The sequence below is a fragment of the Rhinoderma darwinii genome, chromosome 3 (genome assembly GCF_050947455.1).
Source record: "Rhinoderma darwinii isolate aRhiDar2 chromosome 3, aRhiDar2.hap1, whole genome shotgun sequence".
NCBI lineage: Eukaryota > Metazoa > Chordata > Amphibia > Anura > Rhinodermatidae > Rhinoderma > Rhinoderma darwinii.
In genome coordinates this window covers 398,264,104-398,282,601 of record NC_134689.1, presented here as the reverse complement: position 1 = coordinate 398,282,601, position 18,498 = coordinate 398,264,104, and the positions used below count along the sequence as shown (strand labels likewise).

The window sequence follows — 18,498 nt, the reverse complement described above, 5'->3', positions numbered from 1 at the left end:
TTATTGACACGGACAGCGCTGCCCAGTACACACACCAACCTCGGGAAGCATGTCTGTAATGAAATATCCACCTCATATCTATCTATAATCTCTCTTATATCCTCTATATTTATCTACCATCTATCTAATATCTATCTCTTATCTTCTATCTACTCACAGCGGCAGTAAAACGTCACTTTTTTCCCCATAAAAACATTAGGCCCCGTTTTTTACCCTCATATAGAAGTTAGGCCCCCAGTTTGTACCCCCATAAATTTAGTTCCCTCTGTAGACAGTGCCACACAGTGCCACAGTCCTGGTTAGAGCGCTACTAGCACTCTGCCTGGGACACTGCTCTGCCCCTGACATCACTGTCCATATATGGACAGTGATGTCAGGGGCTTCCCCAGAGACTGAGTTCCAGAGCAGAGCTGCTTGTAGCGTTCTGCCTGGGACGCCTTCTGTCCTCCTGACATCACCCCGGGTGCTGACGCCAGCCCTGTCACCTCAAAAACATCTCCAGAATCGGCCCTTTTTTTACTGTGGAAACAGCCAAAACTCTCATTGTTGCTCCGATTCCCTCTCGTCTCTTTCCCCATGCACGAGATCGCGCCCATAATCACGGTCCGTAATTACGGGCACGCCTGGCTGCCTGCATTCGTGGGCCATGCTCCCATTATAAAGTGGTAGGGCTGTTGAGCAGTGTAATATTGATGTGATGTGAATGACTGACAGATCTCATACATGGGTAGTGCAATGTATTAGAAAAAAAATCTGGCAGTTGGACCTTCAAGTCCCCTAGTGGGACTAAAGGAAAGTGTAAAAAAAAACAAAAAAAAAAAGTGAAAAATATAATATAAGTTTCAAGTAATAAAATAAAAAACAATCGCACTTTTCCCTGATCAAGTCCTATATTATTGGAAAAAAAACAAACAAAAACATACATATTGGGTATCGCCACGACCTAAACTATAAACATATGTTATTTATTCCACGCGGTGACCGGCGTAAGAAAATAACCCATAAAAAACAATGCCAGAATTTCGAGTTTTTGGTCACTTTGCCCTACAAAAATTTAAATAAAAAGTGGCAAATGGTACCTATAAAAACTATAGGTTCGTCTCGTCTCGCAAAAAACAGCCCTCATACCACTACGTCTATGAAAAAATACAATTAGTTATGGCTCCAATAAGTCAGGAAATAAAAAATATGCAGTTGTGCCCGAGGGGAACATTTCTTCTGTTTCAAGAGGCAAATTATCAAGGCCCTAAAATTAGGGAGGGGAGGGACCACCATTTATCAATGCAACACTGGCCTGTGCAGAAAGGATTGCCTCACAGCGTAACACACATCTATGGATTATTTTACCCCATTATTATACCACCTGACTATGCCCCTGGTGTACTCTGCCCAGCTCACATGTACCCCCACATTATAAACTGAAATACCAGTAATACTCAAAACCAAACTACTACCAAGCAAAATCCACGCTCCAAAAGCCAAGTGGCGCTCCCTCCCTTCTGAGCCCTACAGTGTGCCCAAACAGCAATTTACTTCCACATATATGGCATCGTCATACCCGGGAGAACCCTTTTAACAATTTTTGGGGTGTGTGTCTCCAGTAGGCCTCAATTTCACATGGTGCTCTTTCACTCCTGAGCCTGGTCGAATGTCCAGACAAAAGATTAGTGCCCCATGTAGGGTGTTTCTACAACCGGGAAACACAGCATAATAATTAGGGTATGTGCACACACACTAATTACGTCCGTAATTGACAGACGTATTTCGGCCGCAAGTCCCGGACCGAACACAGTGCAGGGAGCCGGGCTCCTAGCATCATACTTATGTACGACGCTAGGAGTCCCTGCCTTGCTGCAGGACAACTGTCCCGTAGTATAATCATGTTTACAGTACGGGACAGTTGTCCTGCAGCGAGGCAGGGACTTCTAGCATCGTACATAAGTATGATGCTAGGAGCCCGGCTCCTTGCACTGTGTTCGGTCCGGGACTTGCGGCCGAAATACGTCCGTCAATTACGGACGTAATTAGTGTGCACATACCCTTAGAGAGCAGTCTTGTTATGGTGGCACAAGCTGGGTACCACATATTGGCATATCTATGGAAAAAAATCCCATTTTCACTCTACATCGAGTGCACACACCTGCAGGGTTAGACCTCATGCACACGACCGTAGCCATGTGCATGGCTGTGATTTTCAGGTCGGCCGGGCGTGGAGTGTCAGCCGCAAGCCGCGCACTTAGCCGCGGCCATTATTTGCTATGAGCCTGGACCGCTGAACAAGGCCGTAATAAGACATGCCCGTTCTTTCTGCGTTCCGGGCTCCTGGGCCATGCACGGAACGCGGAAACCACGGTCGTGGGCATGGTCCCATAGGAATGAATGGGGCCGCAATTCTCTAGTGGATTTTCGGGGGAATTGCAGCCGCAAAAGCATGTTCGTGTGCATTGGGCCTTAAAGGAACAGTGTCATCACAAATTATTTTTTTATATGTTAAAGATGTTAGTGCTTTATTAAAAACGTTTATATATATTTGTGTGTTTGTGTTTTACTTTTTCTTATTTTTACACTTTTTCTCCCCTATGGGGGCTGCCATTTTTTGTTCCATTTCTGTATGTGTCGATTAACGACACATACAGACATGGAATACGGCAGCTACAGTCCCATAGGGACTGCGAACGGCTCCCGTCCCATTCACTTGTGTGTACGGCGTCTGTGTGGGAACTGCGCATGCGCCGCTCCCACACAGTCCAATTTGAAATTGGCGCCGTCCGGCGCCATTTTCCTGTGGACCGGAAGTCGCGGCCGGACAGTAATATTACTACTTCCGGTCGCGGCTTCCGGACTTGTGCACTTGGACCAGCGGCAGCAGACGGAGCGGACGGGCCGGAGGGAGCCACGGCGGCAGGAGCAGGTAAGAGATTTCAATGTATGTTCCGTGTTTGTGTGTGTTTACTACTGTATGTAAACCTACTACACTGTGTGTTAGCTCAAAAAATGGCGACACACAGTGTAGGAGGTTACACCGTTCAAACCCCTCGTTTATCCCGGCACTAGCCAGGATAAAGGAGGGGGGGGATGCTGAGAGCTCACTAGAGCGAGGGCTTTTCACCCAATTTTGCAATGCTGCAATTTTGGGAATAGCTCCATCTAGTGACCAGAAATGGGAAATATTATAAATTAGAATTAATTTATAATATTACCTGACTCGTGAAAAAAAAAAAAATATTTGAACAATGTTTAATCACCCACACACTAAATGTTTAATTAAAAAAAAACAAAACATGTTTTTCTGGCAACACATTCGCTTTAACATGCTCACTACACACCTAGGTGAATACCTTGGGGGTGTAGTTTCCAAATGGGGTCACTTCTGGGGGGTTTCCACTGCTTTGGTCCCACAGGGGCTTTGCAAAGGCGACATAGCGCTCGGAAGCCAATCCAGCAAAATCTGCTCCAAAAGCCAAATGGCGCTCCTTCCCTTCTGAGCCCTACTGTGTGCCCAAACAGCAGTTTATGACCACATATGGGGTATTTCCGTACTCCAGAGAAGTTGCTTTACAAACATTGTGGTGCTTTTTTTCCTTTATTTGTTGAGAAAATGAAACATTTGGAGCTAAAGCTACGTCTTATTGAAGAAAAAGGATTGTTTTTATTTTCACTGCCCAATTCTAATAAATTCTATGAAACATCTGTTGGGTCAAAATGCTCACTACACCCCTAGATGAATTCCTCAATGGGTGTAGGTTCCTAAATGGAGTAACTTTTTTGGCGTTTTCACTGTTTTGTCCCCTCAGGGGCTTTGTAAATGTGACATGGCCTCCGCAAACCATTCCTGCTAAATGTGATCTCCAAAAGCCAAATGGCGCTCCTTCCCTTCTGAGCCCTGCCGTGTGTCCAAACAGCCGTTTATGACCACATGTGGGGTATTGTTTTACTCGGGAGAAATTGCTTTACAGATTTTGTGGTGCTTTTTCTCCTTTTAGTCCTTGTAGAAATGAGAAAAAATTAGCTAAACCTACATTTTCTTTGAAAAAATGTAGATTTCCATTTGCACGGCCTAATTCCAATAATTTCTGCAATAAACCTGTAGGGTCAAAATGCTCACTATACCCCTAGATAATTTCCTAGAGGGGTGTAGTTTCCCAAATGGGGTCACTTTTGGGGGTTTCCACTGTTTTGGCACCACAAGAGCCCTTCAAACCTGACATGGTGCCCAAAATATATTCAATAAAAATAAGGCCCCAAAATCCACTAGGTGCTCCTTTGCTTCTGAGGCCGGTGTTTCAGTCCAGTAGCACACTAGGGCCACATGTGGGATATCTCCTAAAACTGCAGAAACTGGGCAACAAATATTGAGTTGCATTTCTCTGGTAAAACTTTCTGTGGCACAGAAAAAATGGATTAAAAATGAATTTCTGCAAAAAAAAATAAAAATATGAAATTTGTCAATTTCACCTCTACTTTGGTTTCATTCTTGTGAAACGTCTAAAGGGTTAAGAAACTTTCTAAATGCTGTTTTGAATACTTTGAGGGGTGACGTATTTTAAATGGGGTGACTTATAAGAGGTTTCCAATATATAAGGCCCTCAAATCCACTTCACAACTGAACTGGCCCCTGTAAAAATAGCCTTTTGAAGTTTTCTTGAAAAAGTGAGAAATTGCTCACGCTATGTACGACGCTAGGAGTCCCTGCCTCTCCGTGGAACTACTGTCCTGTACTGAAAACATGATTACAGTACGGGACAGTTGTCCTGCAGCGAGGAAGGGACTCCTAGCGTCGTACATAACTATGATGCTAGGAGCCCGGCTCCCTGCAGTGTGTTCGGTCCGGGACTTGCGGCCGAAATACGTTCCGTCCTTTACGGACCGAACACGCTCGTGTGAATCCAGCCTTACAGTAACAAAGTGCAATCTGTCACGAGAAAACAATCTCAGAATCGCTTGGATAGGTAAAAGCATTCCAGGGTTATTACCACATAAAGTAAAACGTCAGATTTGAAAAATGAGGCTCTGTCAGGAAGGTCAAAAATGGCCAAAGCGGGAAGGGGTTAATATTAGTCGCTCACAAAAGTTACTATTGGCTGCTAATTTCTCCTACAGCGGCCCCTACCGTGGAAACAGAGTATTACAATTGAATGACTGTCCAAGTAGTATATAGATGGACTGTGTACGCCAGTGCAAGGGCAACTGTTAGGGACTCCCCGCCCCGGCTCATACTGACCGAGCATTTGGCGGCAGCTTTATCATGTGTAAGGCAGACATTACTTTTCGGAATATCCGATGCTGCTGATCCTTCCAGAATCCATCCAGAAACACTATAACTATATACGTAGGTCATTTCCATAAACATTTATTGCAGCATGTTCAGTGACGACCGCTCCTATATGAGAACGGAGCTGTACTCGTGATCGGTCATTGATTAGTAGGACTCACAGAGCATTTTCCCCCTTAAAAGAAATTGCCGGTCAATATCAAGTCCTTGAGTCGTCCTCTTCACTTTCTTAGTTTTCTGTTTCTGGGAAAGCAGGATATTAAAAAGCATGGCTACCATTACAGCTCCCACAGGGGTTGTCATCCAGCTTTTCCACTCCCCTGAAGGGCAGATCTGCCTGGTACTGCTACAGTTATATCTGTTTGTGGACAATCGGCTTTGCCAGACCCCTGAATGACATATCTGTGCAATGTTATATAGGGCATGCTCTTCTCTCTCGTATATTACAGTGACAGCATCTTGTGGGAACATTCGTTACTTTTCAGCTCTACTTAGTTATCGGCAGCTCAGCTCCAATAAAGTGAATAGGGCTGAGCCGCAATACCGCATACAACCTGTCGACTTGTGTGTCACTGTTTTCGGAAGAAAGCAGCCATGGTTTTCTAATCCTGTACAATCCGTTTAATGGATCATGTGACCTCTGCAGACTCTGCTGAATGGCTGAAAACTCAGAGGGGAGGGGCATATGACGTTATAGTCAAGCCGGCTAATTAGAATATTGGGAAGTCATTTAGTGGATTTAATTGCTCATTGGTATTCAGGAGTCTAAAAAATACCCGGATATGAAAGAAGCGGACCCTTTAAATGCCATTGGCTCCATGATCCCTGTACGGGGATCGGTACAACGACCAGTCCTGTGATTGCAGACATGAGGCTGGACCGGTCTCTCTCCCACCATGGCGTCACTACAGCTCCATTCTACGATGCGGTCTAGTCTCCCCTTCCTCCTCCGTTGAGCGTCTTGCTTCCTCTTCCTTGGGCGATTCGGCCTCTTGCACTTCCCGCGGGCCTGAGGTCAGTCGGAAAAGGACCGGCAGCTGCCCAAGAACCGGGTTGGTTTCTTGCAGACACTGAATCCATTTTCCCAGTGCCCTCTCATCTCCAGAACCCGACATGCACATGGCATAGATTTGACCTTCCTCCACTGCAAACAGGAGAAAAAATTGAGTCTGAAAAGAAGTCAAGATTTAAAGGGGGGATCTAATAGAGGGGGGGCAAATTCCCCCATGGCAGAACACGCATGTTATTTTAATAGTGCATGGGGTCAGATCGGCGGCAGATCCCATCAAATTCATCATATCAGGAGAATGTGCCCATCGTCCCCTCCCAGCCTAACACGGATGATAACAGGGAGCAATAGACTGTATCCAAACTACATAGGTCTAATGTCCCTCTATGCTGGCTACATTCAGCCTAAATCTATGCAGTTGAATGCAATCAATTGTTCCCTGTTATCAGCCATCATGCTTCCTCCCCTTGATCTCACACCCACGGGTGGCATAAGACAAAAGCCACAACATTTCCTTCTTACCTTCATCCACATCGAAGCTCAAGTCGTCACCCAGATCTCTGTCCAAGTCCAGGTCCATTTGCAGAGGGTAATAGAAAGATCTCTCAGGGTCGATTTCCTCCTGTATAACGAACAGACAATTAACGACCGCCCCCTTATCAATGAGGAGACCAGGGTGACACCACAGCGGGTACCGTATACCCACCACCTTCTTAGCGGCTGGCTCTGCACGGAGGACATAGTAGTGGATACAGGTCTTCTTCAGCCAGAGGGGGAACGGTCCGTCAACTATTACAGGGAAACTGGCATCATGTTCAGCCAGGAGAGCCATCTGAGCCGGAGACTGGATACCTACAGATAAACCAGACGTAGTGCGTAATTATCCATCCTACCACCAGGTGGCAGCGGTTTGTTTATTGGCCGATCCTGCTGATTTCATCGTGGTCCGCCGACAAATGTAGTGTGTATAGTGACTGGCTGAGTGAAGCCTATCCGGTCCTTTATTCTCCTCAAAGATAAGCGGCACCAGATGTACCCTTGACTCCTCTTAGCCAGTCCCGTTTCTTCTTTCCCTGGGACAGCAGATATGGAGGTTTGGGCCTCCCCCGATACACATCATAAAATCAGAAGTTATCTTATGCATATATACATACCTACAAGGTGAGAGTGCTCCTGGACCGTCCCATCCTCACGCACCTCGGATGACGGCAACTGTATATAAACCAAAACACATCGACATTTACAAATATGTACAATCAAAAACATCAAAGTCCCCGAGACGTCCTCGAGTTTTACTCTAATAAAGGAGTTTTCTGACAAATAATGTAACTACTAAAGTGAGAGTCCGACTGCTAGGACTGAGAATGGGGTGGATAAGCGGCGCCCCATGCATGGTCATTGGGACAGGTATAGACCAGATCCACCTGTTCTCCCAGTGTTCAGACCCCCACCAATCAGACTAGTAAATATGCCATAAGAGTCAGAATCTGTCAGGAAACCCCTTAAAGGGGTTGTCCAGGTTGGGGGCTGTTTTTCATACGGATTACCTATCCCCACAGGTGTCGGACCCCCACCGATCATATACTGGTGACCGATCCTGTGGATAGGTCATCAGTATAAAAAACAGCCCCAACCTGGACAACCCCTTTAAGGCCATTTATCAGTTAATTCGGCCTCTACTTGTGTTACATACTGTGTGTGCATATATACATACGTGACACTTATGAACTCTACATCCTGAACTTTTATTATAAAGCGGGCTCGGGCTCGGCTTGGGTCAGACGTTTAGCCACAAACACGACTTGTTATGCAATTTTTACATAACGTTTTTGATGCAAAGTTGCATGAAGGTGCAGAAATGACTGTAAAGTGATGGGTGGCAACGTTACAATGTGTATGGTGTCCTCGTTCGTAAAACATATAAATAGAGGTATGACTTTTCTCTTTTAGGATTTATTTATATATGTCAAAAGTGTGAAAATAGTCGCGGCAGCGGAAGGGTTAAACTACGTCCCTGACCTGCCCGTTGAGCATGACCTGCTGATGGCTGATCCGAATCGTACGCGTATGATCACCGTTACTTGTCTTCATTCATCATTTTTGCTTCAAGGAGACCGACCAGAAGATCGTTTAGTGTATATTAAAAATGTGAAAATCAGGCCTAAAGCCTGAGGCTGCACTACTGAGACACTCTGGTGACAACATGTCCCCTTCTGAGTTGTGTCAGGTGCGGCGTTGCCATGGAGATCTACATCCTCCCTGACTTGAATACCAGCAATGTGTGGACATCGAAGGCGCATACCGACAGAAATCCGAAGAGGACATGTTATCAGAATCTAGCAGTAGTGCAGCCTCAGGCTTTGGAGCTGTAACTTCTAGAGATCACATCTCAGCATAGAATACATGAAATATAGAACTCTCCTCCCTATAAGTCACATATAATGGATCTCTGAGTAGTCACCTGGTGCACGGTCACTTGTGCATCTCTGTCTGCAGATATCCGCTCCAGGCAAACCTTTGACAGGGCAACAGGATCGGCTTCTAGGTGAGCGGGCACAGGGTAAGGGTTGGCATGCTTAAAACGGGGGAACCAATACATCAACCGCTGGAACTTCTTCACAGGATGGCTGAGTTTTCCAAAAGTTTGTACCAAGAGGAAGTAGCTGTGCTTGTTAGGGGTGACACCTGTAAAGAAGGAAAACGGTTACTGTCTGATGTGGAGGACTGTATGTCTTAGCTCCTCCCCCTGTCTGTGTCACCCTGTGGTGGGAGGAGCAGACTCCATGTAATATAGCTCCTCCCCTTGTCTGTTTCACTGTTGTGGGAGGAGCTGACTCCATGTAACATAGCGCCTCCCCCTTCTGTCACCCTGTGGTGGGAGAAGCAAACCATGTAACATTGCTCCGCCCTGTCTGTCATCCTGTGGTGGGAGGAGCAGACTGTCACATTGCCCCTCCCTGTCTGTATCACCCTGTGGTGGGAGGAGAAGACTCCATGTCACATAGCCCCTCCCTGTCTGTATCACCCTGTGATGGGAGGAGCAGACTCCATGTCACATAGCTCCTCCCACTCTAGGTCACCCTGTGGTGGGAGGAGCAGACTCCAGGTCACATAGACCCTCCCTGTCTGTATCACCCCGTGGTGGAAGTATATAATATACATACCATAGAACTCCATTTGATCCAGAACTCTGATGGCACACTCCTGCTGACGGGGGTAATGGAGGAACAAGGTCTGGATGAAGTTTTTGGGGACGAAGACCTCCTTAGGGAACACATCGAGCAGTTTGTTGTAAACCTCTAGGTCTTTCTCCAATCCAAACTGAGGCATCCACCTGAGCGCAGCCTCGATCATCTCAACGTGTCCTCTCCTCCTCACATCTCGGCCGCAGAACAAGTCCAGCACCTGGACAAATGAAGCTTTATCCCGCTGGTTCTTGGCGAATGCGTCATCAAACGGAGCCACGATATTGGATGGTGGGGTAGTCACTTGAGGGCCGGGTGAAGACGAGGTGTGGACGGCACGGAGCAACAGTGACTGTAGGATGGGGAACAGAATATGGAGAGATCACATTTCAGGATCATATATCCAAATTTGTGCTCAGCACAGCAGCCAATGTAAGCAAGTAGAGCTGTTGCAGTGTAAAGCATGGGGGAGTGACAGATGATGTGGACTTCTGCCTCCAGTAGGCTCTTATATACAGTGTAGTTGAACTGAAATCGCATATTATGGAGTAACGCACAGGTGCTCTAAGTTTTACCCACATTCAATAGTGGAGCATATTGATACCCACTGCCAGCACACCCAGTCCAATGCCCGAGAGGTGGCAGAACCAGGATGGTTGAGAAGTGGAAGCTCTCGTTTTTGCTATGCTTCCATCAATCCAGCATCTGATAATCCAGAAACTCTGACACAAGTGAGTTTTACATACTTTCCTATGACCGTCTTATAAACCAGAATATTAGTTGTCATCGGGTCCCAGATTCCGGATTAAAGGAATTTTGCAATATCGATCTGAATCCTGACTCGGACATAGGTGTGGATTGAGGCTCACCTTTGTTCCGTGTGGTTCCACCGCTGGCATCGGCCTGAGCCTGGCACATAGCTTGTGGGCCGCAATCAACAAGCGCAGGCTCCTCATCCTCAATTATTTATCAACTGCAACAATAAGAATATCGAAGGGTTAAATATGACTGCCAATCGGAGCGCAGTGCGGGTTTATGGGCCGCATTTGAAACCAGTTTCTATAGATTTCAATTCCACAATTCCAAGATCTCTGCTTGCCGTCAGTGAATGGGAACCTTCTTGGTTATATTTCTAATACTTCTCACAGCTAAGGGTTGGCTACAATTGTATAAATGTACAGCACTGTGTAGGGAGGGGTTAAAGAGGTAGTCCTAGCAGGGCAACTCCTCTCTATGGGTCCTATGGATGGCATATAGTGGGTCCCCCGCTCTAAGAGTCGGACAAGTAACATCTCGCTCTGGCAGGCGGCAGCTGTATTACATGGACATCCATTCATCTGAATTCCTGGCTGGCTGCGGCTGCCCCTGATAAGATCAGCTGACCAGCCACAATCAGCTACGAAACGAAGAGGAAAAAAAAACTTTAACGGTCAGCAAGCAGAGATCTTGAAAATGGCGATGAATTGAAACACAAAGTATTATAAGAAAGTTGCAAAACTCCTCCAGAACTATAATGGCTGCCCAGCACGGTTATGGGGACATGATTATTGGGACATTGTGTCTGGATGCCGCCATTATGGGGATTTTCTAGCTCTCTGGCACTCTTATGGGGGCAATATGGCTAAATAGAATGGATATGGGAGAACTCTGTTACTGAGAACTGTCTAAATGAGGGGCACTGTCTAAATGGAACTTATAGGGGACATTGTGCCTTAATAAAACTAATGCGGGGGCACTGTGTCCAAACAAAACTAATGCGGGGGCACTGTGTCCAAACAAAACTAATGCGGGGGCACTGTGTCCAAACAAAACTAATGCGGGGGCACTGTGTCCAAACAAAACTAATGCGGGGGCACTGTGTCCAAACAAAACTAATGCGGGGGCACTGTGTCCAAACAAAACTAATGCGGGGGCACTGTGTCCAAACAAAACTAATGCGGGGGCACTGTGTCCAAACAAAACTAATGCGGGGGCACTGTGTCCAAACAAAACTAATGCGGGGGCACTGTGTCCAAACAAAACTAATGCGGGGGCACTGTGTCCAAACAAAACTAATGCGGGGGCACTGTGTCCAAACAAAACTAATGCGGGGGCACTGTGTCCAAACAAAACTAATGCGGGGGCACTGTGTCCAAACAAAACTAATGCGGGGGCACTGTGTCCAAACAAAACTAATGCGGGGGCACTGTGTCCAAACAAAACTAATGCGGGGGCACTGTGTCCAAACAAAACTAATGCGGGGGCACTGTGTCCAAACAAAACTAATGCGGGGGCACTGTGTCCAAACAAAACTAATGCGGGGGCACTGTGTCCAAACAAAACTAATGCGGGGGCACTGTGTCCAAACAAAACTAATGCGGGGGCACTGTGTCCAAACTAAACTAATGCGGGGGCACTGTGTCCAAACAAAACTAATGCGGGGGCACTGTGTCCAAACAAAACTAATGCGGGGGCACTGTGTCCAAACAAAACTAATGCGGGGGCACTGTGTCCAAACAAAACTAATGCGGGGGCACTGTGTCCAAACAAAACTAATGCGGGGGCACTGTGTCCAAACAAAACTAATGCGGGGGCACTGTGTCCAAACAAAACGAATGCGGGGGCACTGTGTCCAAACAAAACGAATGCGGGGGCACTGTGTCCAAACAAAACGAATGCGGGGGCACGGTGTCCAAACAAAACTAATGCGGGGGCACTGTGTCCAAACAAAACGAATGCGGGGGCACTGTGTCCAAACAAAACGAATGCGGGGGCACTGTGTCCAAACAAAACGAATGCGGGGGCACGGTGTCCAAACAAAACGAATGCGGGGGCACTGTGTCCAAACAAAACGAATGCGGGGGCACTGTGTCCAAACAAAACTAATGGGGAGGCACTGTGTCCAAACAAAACTAATGGGGGGGCACTGTGTCCAAACAAAACTAATGGGGGGGGCACTGTGTCCAAACAAAACTAATGGGGGGGCACTGTGTCCAAACAAAACTAATGGGGGGGCACTGTGTCCAAACAAAACTAATGGGGGGGCACGGTGTCCAAACTAAACTAATGGGGGGGCACTGTGTCCAAACAAAACTAATGGGGGGGCACTGTGTCCAAACAAAACTAATGCGGGGGCACTGTGTCCAAACTAAACTAATGCGGGGGCACTGTGTCCAAACAAAACTAATGCGGGGGCACTGTGTCCAAACTAAACTGATGCGGGGGCACTGTGTCCAAACTAAACTAATGCGGGGGCACTGTGTCCAAACTAAACTAATGCGGGGGCACTGTGTCCAAACTAAACTAATGCGGGGGCACTGTGTCCAAACTAAACTAATGCGGGGGCACTGTGTCCAAACTAAACTAATGCGGGGGCACTGTGTCCAAACAAAACTAATGCGGGGGCACTGTGTCCAAACTAAACTAATGCGGGGGCACTGTGTCCAAACTAAACTAATGCGGGGGCACTGTGTCCAAACTAAACTAATGCGGGGGGACTGTGTCCAAACTAAACTAATGCGGGGGCACTGTGTCCAAACTAAACTAATGGGGGGGCACTGTGTCCAAACAAAACTAATGGGGGGCACTGTGTCCAAACAAAACTAATGCGGGGGCACTGTGTCCAAACTAAACTAATGCGGGGGCACTGTGTCCAAACTAAACTAATGCGGGGGCACTGTGTCCAAACTAAACTAATGCGGGGGCACTGTGTCCAAACTAAACTAATGCGGGGGCACTGTGTCCAAACTAAACTAATGCGGGGGCACTGTGTCCAAACTAAACTAATGCGGGGGCACTGTGTCCAAACTAAACTAATGCGGGGGCACTGTGTCCAAACTAAACTAATGCGGGGGCACTGTGTCCAAACTAAACTAATGCGGGGGCACTGTGTCCAAACTAAACTAATGCGGGGGCACTGTGTCCAAACTAAACTAATGCGGGGGCACTGTGTCCAAACTAAACTAATGCGGGGGCACTGTGTCCAAACTAAACTAATGCGGGGGCACTGTTTCTAAATGGGACGAATACAGGGGCACTTTGCCTAAAAGGATCTGTTAAAGGGGTATTCTGATGACTAACAATATTGGCATATGCCACCACTATTCCCCTTTAAAGGGCAAGGTGGCTGGACACCTGGAAAGGGGCATCCTGTACCCATCAATGCCAGTAGGGGGGGTGGGACTGGTGGTTTGAATGTAACATATAAACAGGATCTCCATATCGTCTCCAGAGGACAAACCCCTGTATGTGGTGTCCGTCCACTCACGTGTCATCACCACATACACAGAGGACGCCGCCATCACCTCCATCCGCGCACACAACCTCTACCTGCACAGCAGCCTCAGTGTCACTTTACTTCTATGGGCGCCGCCATCTTGGAGGATGTAAAACCCCTACCCGCGTACAGCAGTCTCTTGTAACTAGAGGCATACAGTTTGCAATAGTCTATTTTCTTGTGGGCGGCGCCATTTTGCTGGGTACAACTGGTTCACTATAAAGCATTCCAGACCATGACAAAATGGCGGCCGAGGAAAGTAATTGACTGTCCGGGCTGGCGTTATGTGTCTGTTCCGGGTGTTTATCACTAAAGTTTATGGCTAGGTCGGTTCGACATTTCCCCCTAAAAAAACTAACATTAAAGGCGACCATATTAGTTGTCACCCAGCTTTTCCACACTCCTGAATGAATATTTGTCCTTGGCATGCACGGATATATCTCTGGTTTCTGTATTGCTGCAAAACCGATCAGATTTACCAATCGGGGACCTGGAGAAGCTGAATAACAATTCCCTTCCCTCCGCAGCCATTTTTCATTTTTTTATTTTCGCTTTTTCCTCCCCACTTTGCTATAACTTTTTTATTTTTCCGTTGATATAGCGTTATTCTTATTTTCTTATTTTTTGCGGGACGAGTTGTCGTTTTTGACAGCACCATTTCTTGTACCTTATAATGTACTGGGAAACTAAAAAATTCTATGTGGGTTAGAATGGGGGAAAAAACAGCGATTCCTCCATTTTTTGGGGGTTTTTTATTTTTACGGAATTCACCATGAGGTAAAAAAACGACCACATTTATATAATTTTTTTATGTAAAGTGTTAAAATAAAATTTGTCGTGTCGCCGTATTCTGAGCCAGAACGTTTTTATTTTCCTGTCCATTGAGCGGTGTGAGGGCGTTTTTTTTCAGGGCGAGCTGTGGTTCCTATTGGTACCATGGGGCACATGAGACTTTCAACTCACTTTTTATTCCAGATTTTTTTGGCATTTTTAAATGTTTTTTTTTTTTTTACCACCGTGCGAGTTAAATAAAGTTATATTGTAATACTTCCGACGTTTATGGACGTGGCGATACCAATTATGTAAATATTTTTTTTTTACATTGCTTTAGGGGGAAAATGAGAAAAAAGGTTTTTTTTTTACTTATTTTTTTTTGTATATATAAAAACTTCCTTTCGTCAGTCTCCCTCCGGGATTTGAACCAGCGGTCGTTAAATCGCTTGCACAATATACTGCGATACTAATAGATTGCAGAATGTCATGATTTTCTACCGGCTCCTAATAAGGGCCTGATAGGACTACAAATATGGCAGAATTGGAGGCCTTCATAAGGCCCCCAGGCTGCCATGACAACCATAGGCACCCTGCGATTGGGGTAAGGGGGGGTGATGAGACTTCAGAGGGTGAACTGTATCTGGGAAAACTGAGTGACAATCCAGTCACCCAGCTTTCCCCAATCCTGAATGGTAATTTTACCTCAGTATGCAATGATATATCCCTGGCCCATGTACTGCTGTATACTCTAAGGCCCGGTTCCCACGGGTCAAATTCGCTACATAAAAACGACGCAGCGTATCCGATCTGGAACACGAACACATTCCGTCCGAAAAGCCGCACCACATGCGTTTTTTTTGTCCGGAATTTCCGCTGTGGGAAGCAGCGTAGAAAAAAAAACCAACAAAAACGTTCATACTTACCCCGGCCATTGTCATGATGACATGTCGTCCCTCCTTTGCCGTCCAGTCCGGCCTCCTGGGATGACGCTGCAGCCCATGTGACCGCTGCAGCCTGTGATTGGCTGCAGCGGTCACATGGGATGAAACGTCATCCCAGGAGGCCGGACTGGAGGAAGAAGCAGGGAGTTCTGGGTAAGAATGAACTTTTATTTTTTTCTGAGTTGCGACTTTTTCGGGCGTGAGATTTTCTAAATCTCATTCATTTTGCTGCCACTGTAAATGCTGCGGAATTTCCGCACAGAATTCCGTTGTGGAAATTCCGCAGCGTTTATGGCACGTGGGAACCCGGCCTAACTGCTCAGCTATGCTAGTCCATACTTAACCCCTTAGTGACCAGCCTATTTTAAACCTTAACGACCAAGCTATTTTTTTCGTATTTTTCATCGTCCCATTCCAAGAGCTATAACTTTTTTATTTTTGCGTCGACATAGCCTATAAGGTCTTGTTTTGTGCGGGAGAATTTGTATTTTTTAATAGCACCATTTTGGGCTACGTATAATTTATTGATTAACATTTATTAACTTTTTTTGAGGAGGGGGGGTAAAAAAAACAGCAATTCCGCCACACTTTTTTGCGTCCTAAATTTACGCCGTTTACCGTATGGTATTACAATAACTTTATTCAGCGGGTTGTTATGATTGCAATACCAAATTTTTATGTTTTACTACTTTTACCCTTTTTTTTCAAAATTATTTGTTTTTGTGTCTCCATATTTGAAGAGCCGTAACTTTTTTATTTTTTCGCCGATGCGGTTGTGTGAGGGCTTTTTTTTTTGCGAGACGACTTGTAGTTTTTATCGGTACCATTTTGGAGTAGATGCGACTTTTTGATCACCTTTTATCACATTCTTTTAAGGCTGATTCACAGATAACAGCAATTTTTGCATTGTTTTTTATTTTATTTTTTATTGCGTTCACCGTGGGGGGGGGGGTTAAATAATGTAAAAGTTTTATAGTTGGGGTCGTTATGGACGCGGCGATACCAAACTTTTTTATTGTTTTCTTAATAATAAAGCATTTTTTAAGGGGAAAAAGTGTGGGTTTTTAATTTATTTTTTCACTTTTTTTTTTTTAATTAACTTATTAAACTTTTTTTTTACTTTTTTACTATTGCCGCTAGGAGACTTCACTATGCGATCGTCCGATCGCTTTTATAATACACTGTGATACTTCTGTATCGCAGTGTATTAGGCCATGCCAGAGGCCCCATAGAAACCACCGACACCTTGCGATCTTATCGCCGGGTGCCGGTGGGGTGAGAGGGAGCTCCTCCCTCTCTCCAAAACCACTCAGATATGGCGCTCGCTATTGAGCGCTGCATCAGAGGGGTTAAATTGGCGAGATCGATACTGATCTCGATCTTGCCCGTCCGAGCAGAGCTGCCCCCAGGCTCCCTGCTCTATTTATTCATTCCGCTGCAGCGCCGTGAAAAGGAGTATGCATCGGAATAAATCCCATTAGTGGTCGCTGTGGAAAGGCGTATGGGTGGTCGATAACGGGTGAAGTCCAGAAAACTAACTTTTCACAGCTGCGGGTTTGTTACAATTGTTTGCAGTCCTCCGTGAGGCTGTGGTTTTTCAGGAGCTGTCTCTATTCGCTGCCCTCCTCTGCCAGGTCTGTCTCTTCCTCTTGTAATTCACCTCCTCCCCTTGGATGTGATGCGGAGAAGAAAGTTTTGGGTGTTTTCCCAGCCAGACCTGTTGATCCTGTTCATGTAAGGGCCTGTGTTATGTAAGATATCGCCCTCCTGTCCATATCTGCGCGCTTCACCTTCTCTCGCATGGCAGGAGACAATTATAGATATATCTAGATGAAGTTTAGTTAACCCCTTCCTAACATTTGGCGTACAGTCACATTGCAACTGTCTAAGGGGGGAGTATGGAGCCGGCTCACAGGCTGAGCCCACGTCATACACTGCGGATGTCGACTGTATGTTACAGCCGACATCGCTCTCTTTATTTATTTGTGTTTTTGTACTTTTTTCTTTCTTTTACTTCTCTACGGGGGCTGCCATTTTTTTTTTTCATCTCTGTAATTGTCGATTAACGACACATACAGAGATGGAATACGGCACATACATCCCCATAGTGAATGCGAACGGGAGCCGTTCCATTCACTATAGCGTACGCCGTCTGTGTGGGAACGTCGCATGCGCCGCTCCCACACAGTCCAAAAGGAAGGTCTTCGGCCAAGCGACATCCGGCGCCATTTTCATGTGGACCGGAAGTCGCGGCCGGACAGTAAGATGACGACTTCCGGTCGCGGCTTCCATTCATATGTTCAGAAGCAAGGACTAGGAGCGGAGGCAGCGGCGGCGGCAGGAGCAGGTAAGTTATGTTTGTGTATGTTCGTGTTATACTGTGTATTTACCACTGTATCTAATCCTCCTACACTGTGCATTCGCTCAAAAAATGGCAGCACACAGTGTAGGAGGTTTGAACATTCAATCCCCTCCTTTCTCCGGGCACTAGCCAGGATAAAGGAGGGGGGATTGTGTGATGACACTAGAGCGAGTGTGTCTTCTCCAATTTTGCAGCATAAAGCAATGAGGTTGCTTTACCACATGCCAATGCTGCAATTTTGGGAATTGCTCCATCTAGTGACCAGCACTGGGAAATGTTATAAATTAGAATCTAATTTGTAATATTTCCTGACTTGTGAAAAAATTAAAAAAATTAGAACAATGTGTAATCACTTATATACTAACTGTTTAACAAAAAAATAATAATTTCTAGTGCCACATTCCCTTTAAAACCAGCCCTGAGGAGAGGACTCCCCCACACTGTACTTTATTCTTGTCCTCGTCTTCCTCATGTAACCTCTCCTGGATATTGTTGAGTGTTGATCCTTCCTCTGGATTATGGGAATATCTCTGCACATTGAATCTTTAATCTGCTTTTTTAAAGCCACGATCCCTTCCACGCTGCCTCTGCTCAGTCCTCTAATCTCAGAACAAATGAGTGATTCTGGAAAAAGAATGAGACCTTCATGGGATACAGCCAAGAAAATTAAGTCATAGCCAAAAATTATCTAAGGAACCTA

At 45.9% G+C, this 18,498-nt stretch overlaps 1 protein-coding gene across 3 annotated transcripts; it reads right to left on the bottom strand.

The window, feature by feature from the left end:
- Positions 1-5,334: 5,334 nt before the first annotated feature.
- Positions 5,335-15,506, bottom strand: ECSIT (ECSIT signaling integrator). 3 transcript variants are annotated; one of them, XM_075855466.1, is made up of 8 exons: positions 15,419-15,506; positions 10,336-10,439; positions 9,446-9,818; positions 8,743-8,966; positions 7,436-7,493; positions 6,988-7,133; positions 6,804-6,903; positions 5,335-6,416 (listed from the first exon to the last, which is right to left on the bottom strand). In XM_075855466.1, exons 2-8 carry the CDS (start codon positions 10,420-10,422, stop codon positions 6,178-6,180), a joined length of 1,227 nt encoding a protein of 408 aa, XP_075711581.1. In that variant the 5' UTR covers positions 10,423-10,439; positions 15,419-15,506; the 3' UTR covers positions 5,335-6,177. The 3 variants fall into 3 exon arrangements, with proteins under 3 accessions (XP_075711581.1, XP_075711580.1, XP_075711579.1); XM_075855465.1 differs by lacking the exon at positions 15,419-15,506 and adding an exon at positions 13,775-13,866; XM_075855464.1 differs by lacking the exon at positions 15,419-15,506 and adding an exon at positions 13,713-13,819.
- Positions 15,507-18,498: the final 2,992 nt, after the last annotated feature.

Excerpts from the sequence above, each read along its gene's own strand:
- ECSIT (XM_075855466.1), bottom strand. The coding sequence starts at position 10,422 with ATGAGGAGCCTGCGCTTGTTGATTGCGGCCCACAAGCTATGTGCCAGG. Across the intron at positions 7,134-7,435 it reads GGAGCACTCTCACCTTGTAG|GTATCCAGTCTCCGGCTCAG; the intron begins GTATGTATATAT and ends GTTTATCTGTAG. Across the intron at positions 6,904-6,987 it reads AGCCAGCCGCTAAGAAGGTG|GAGGAAATCGACCCTGAGAG; the intron begins GTGGGTATACGG and ends TTCGTTATACAG.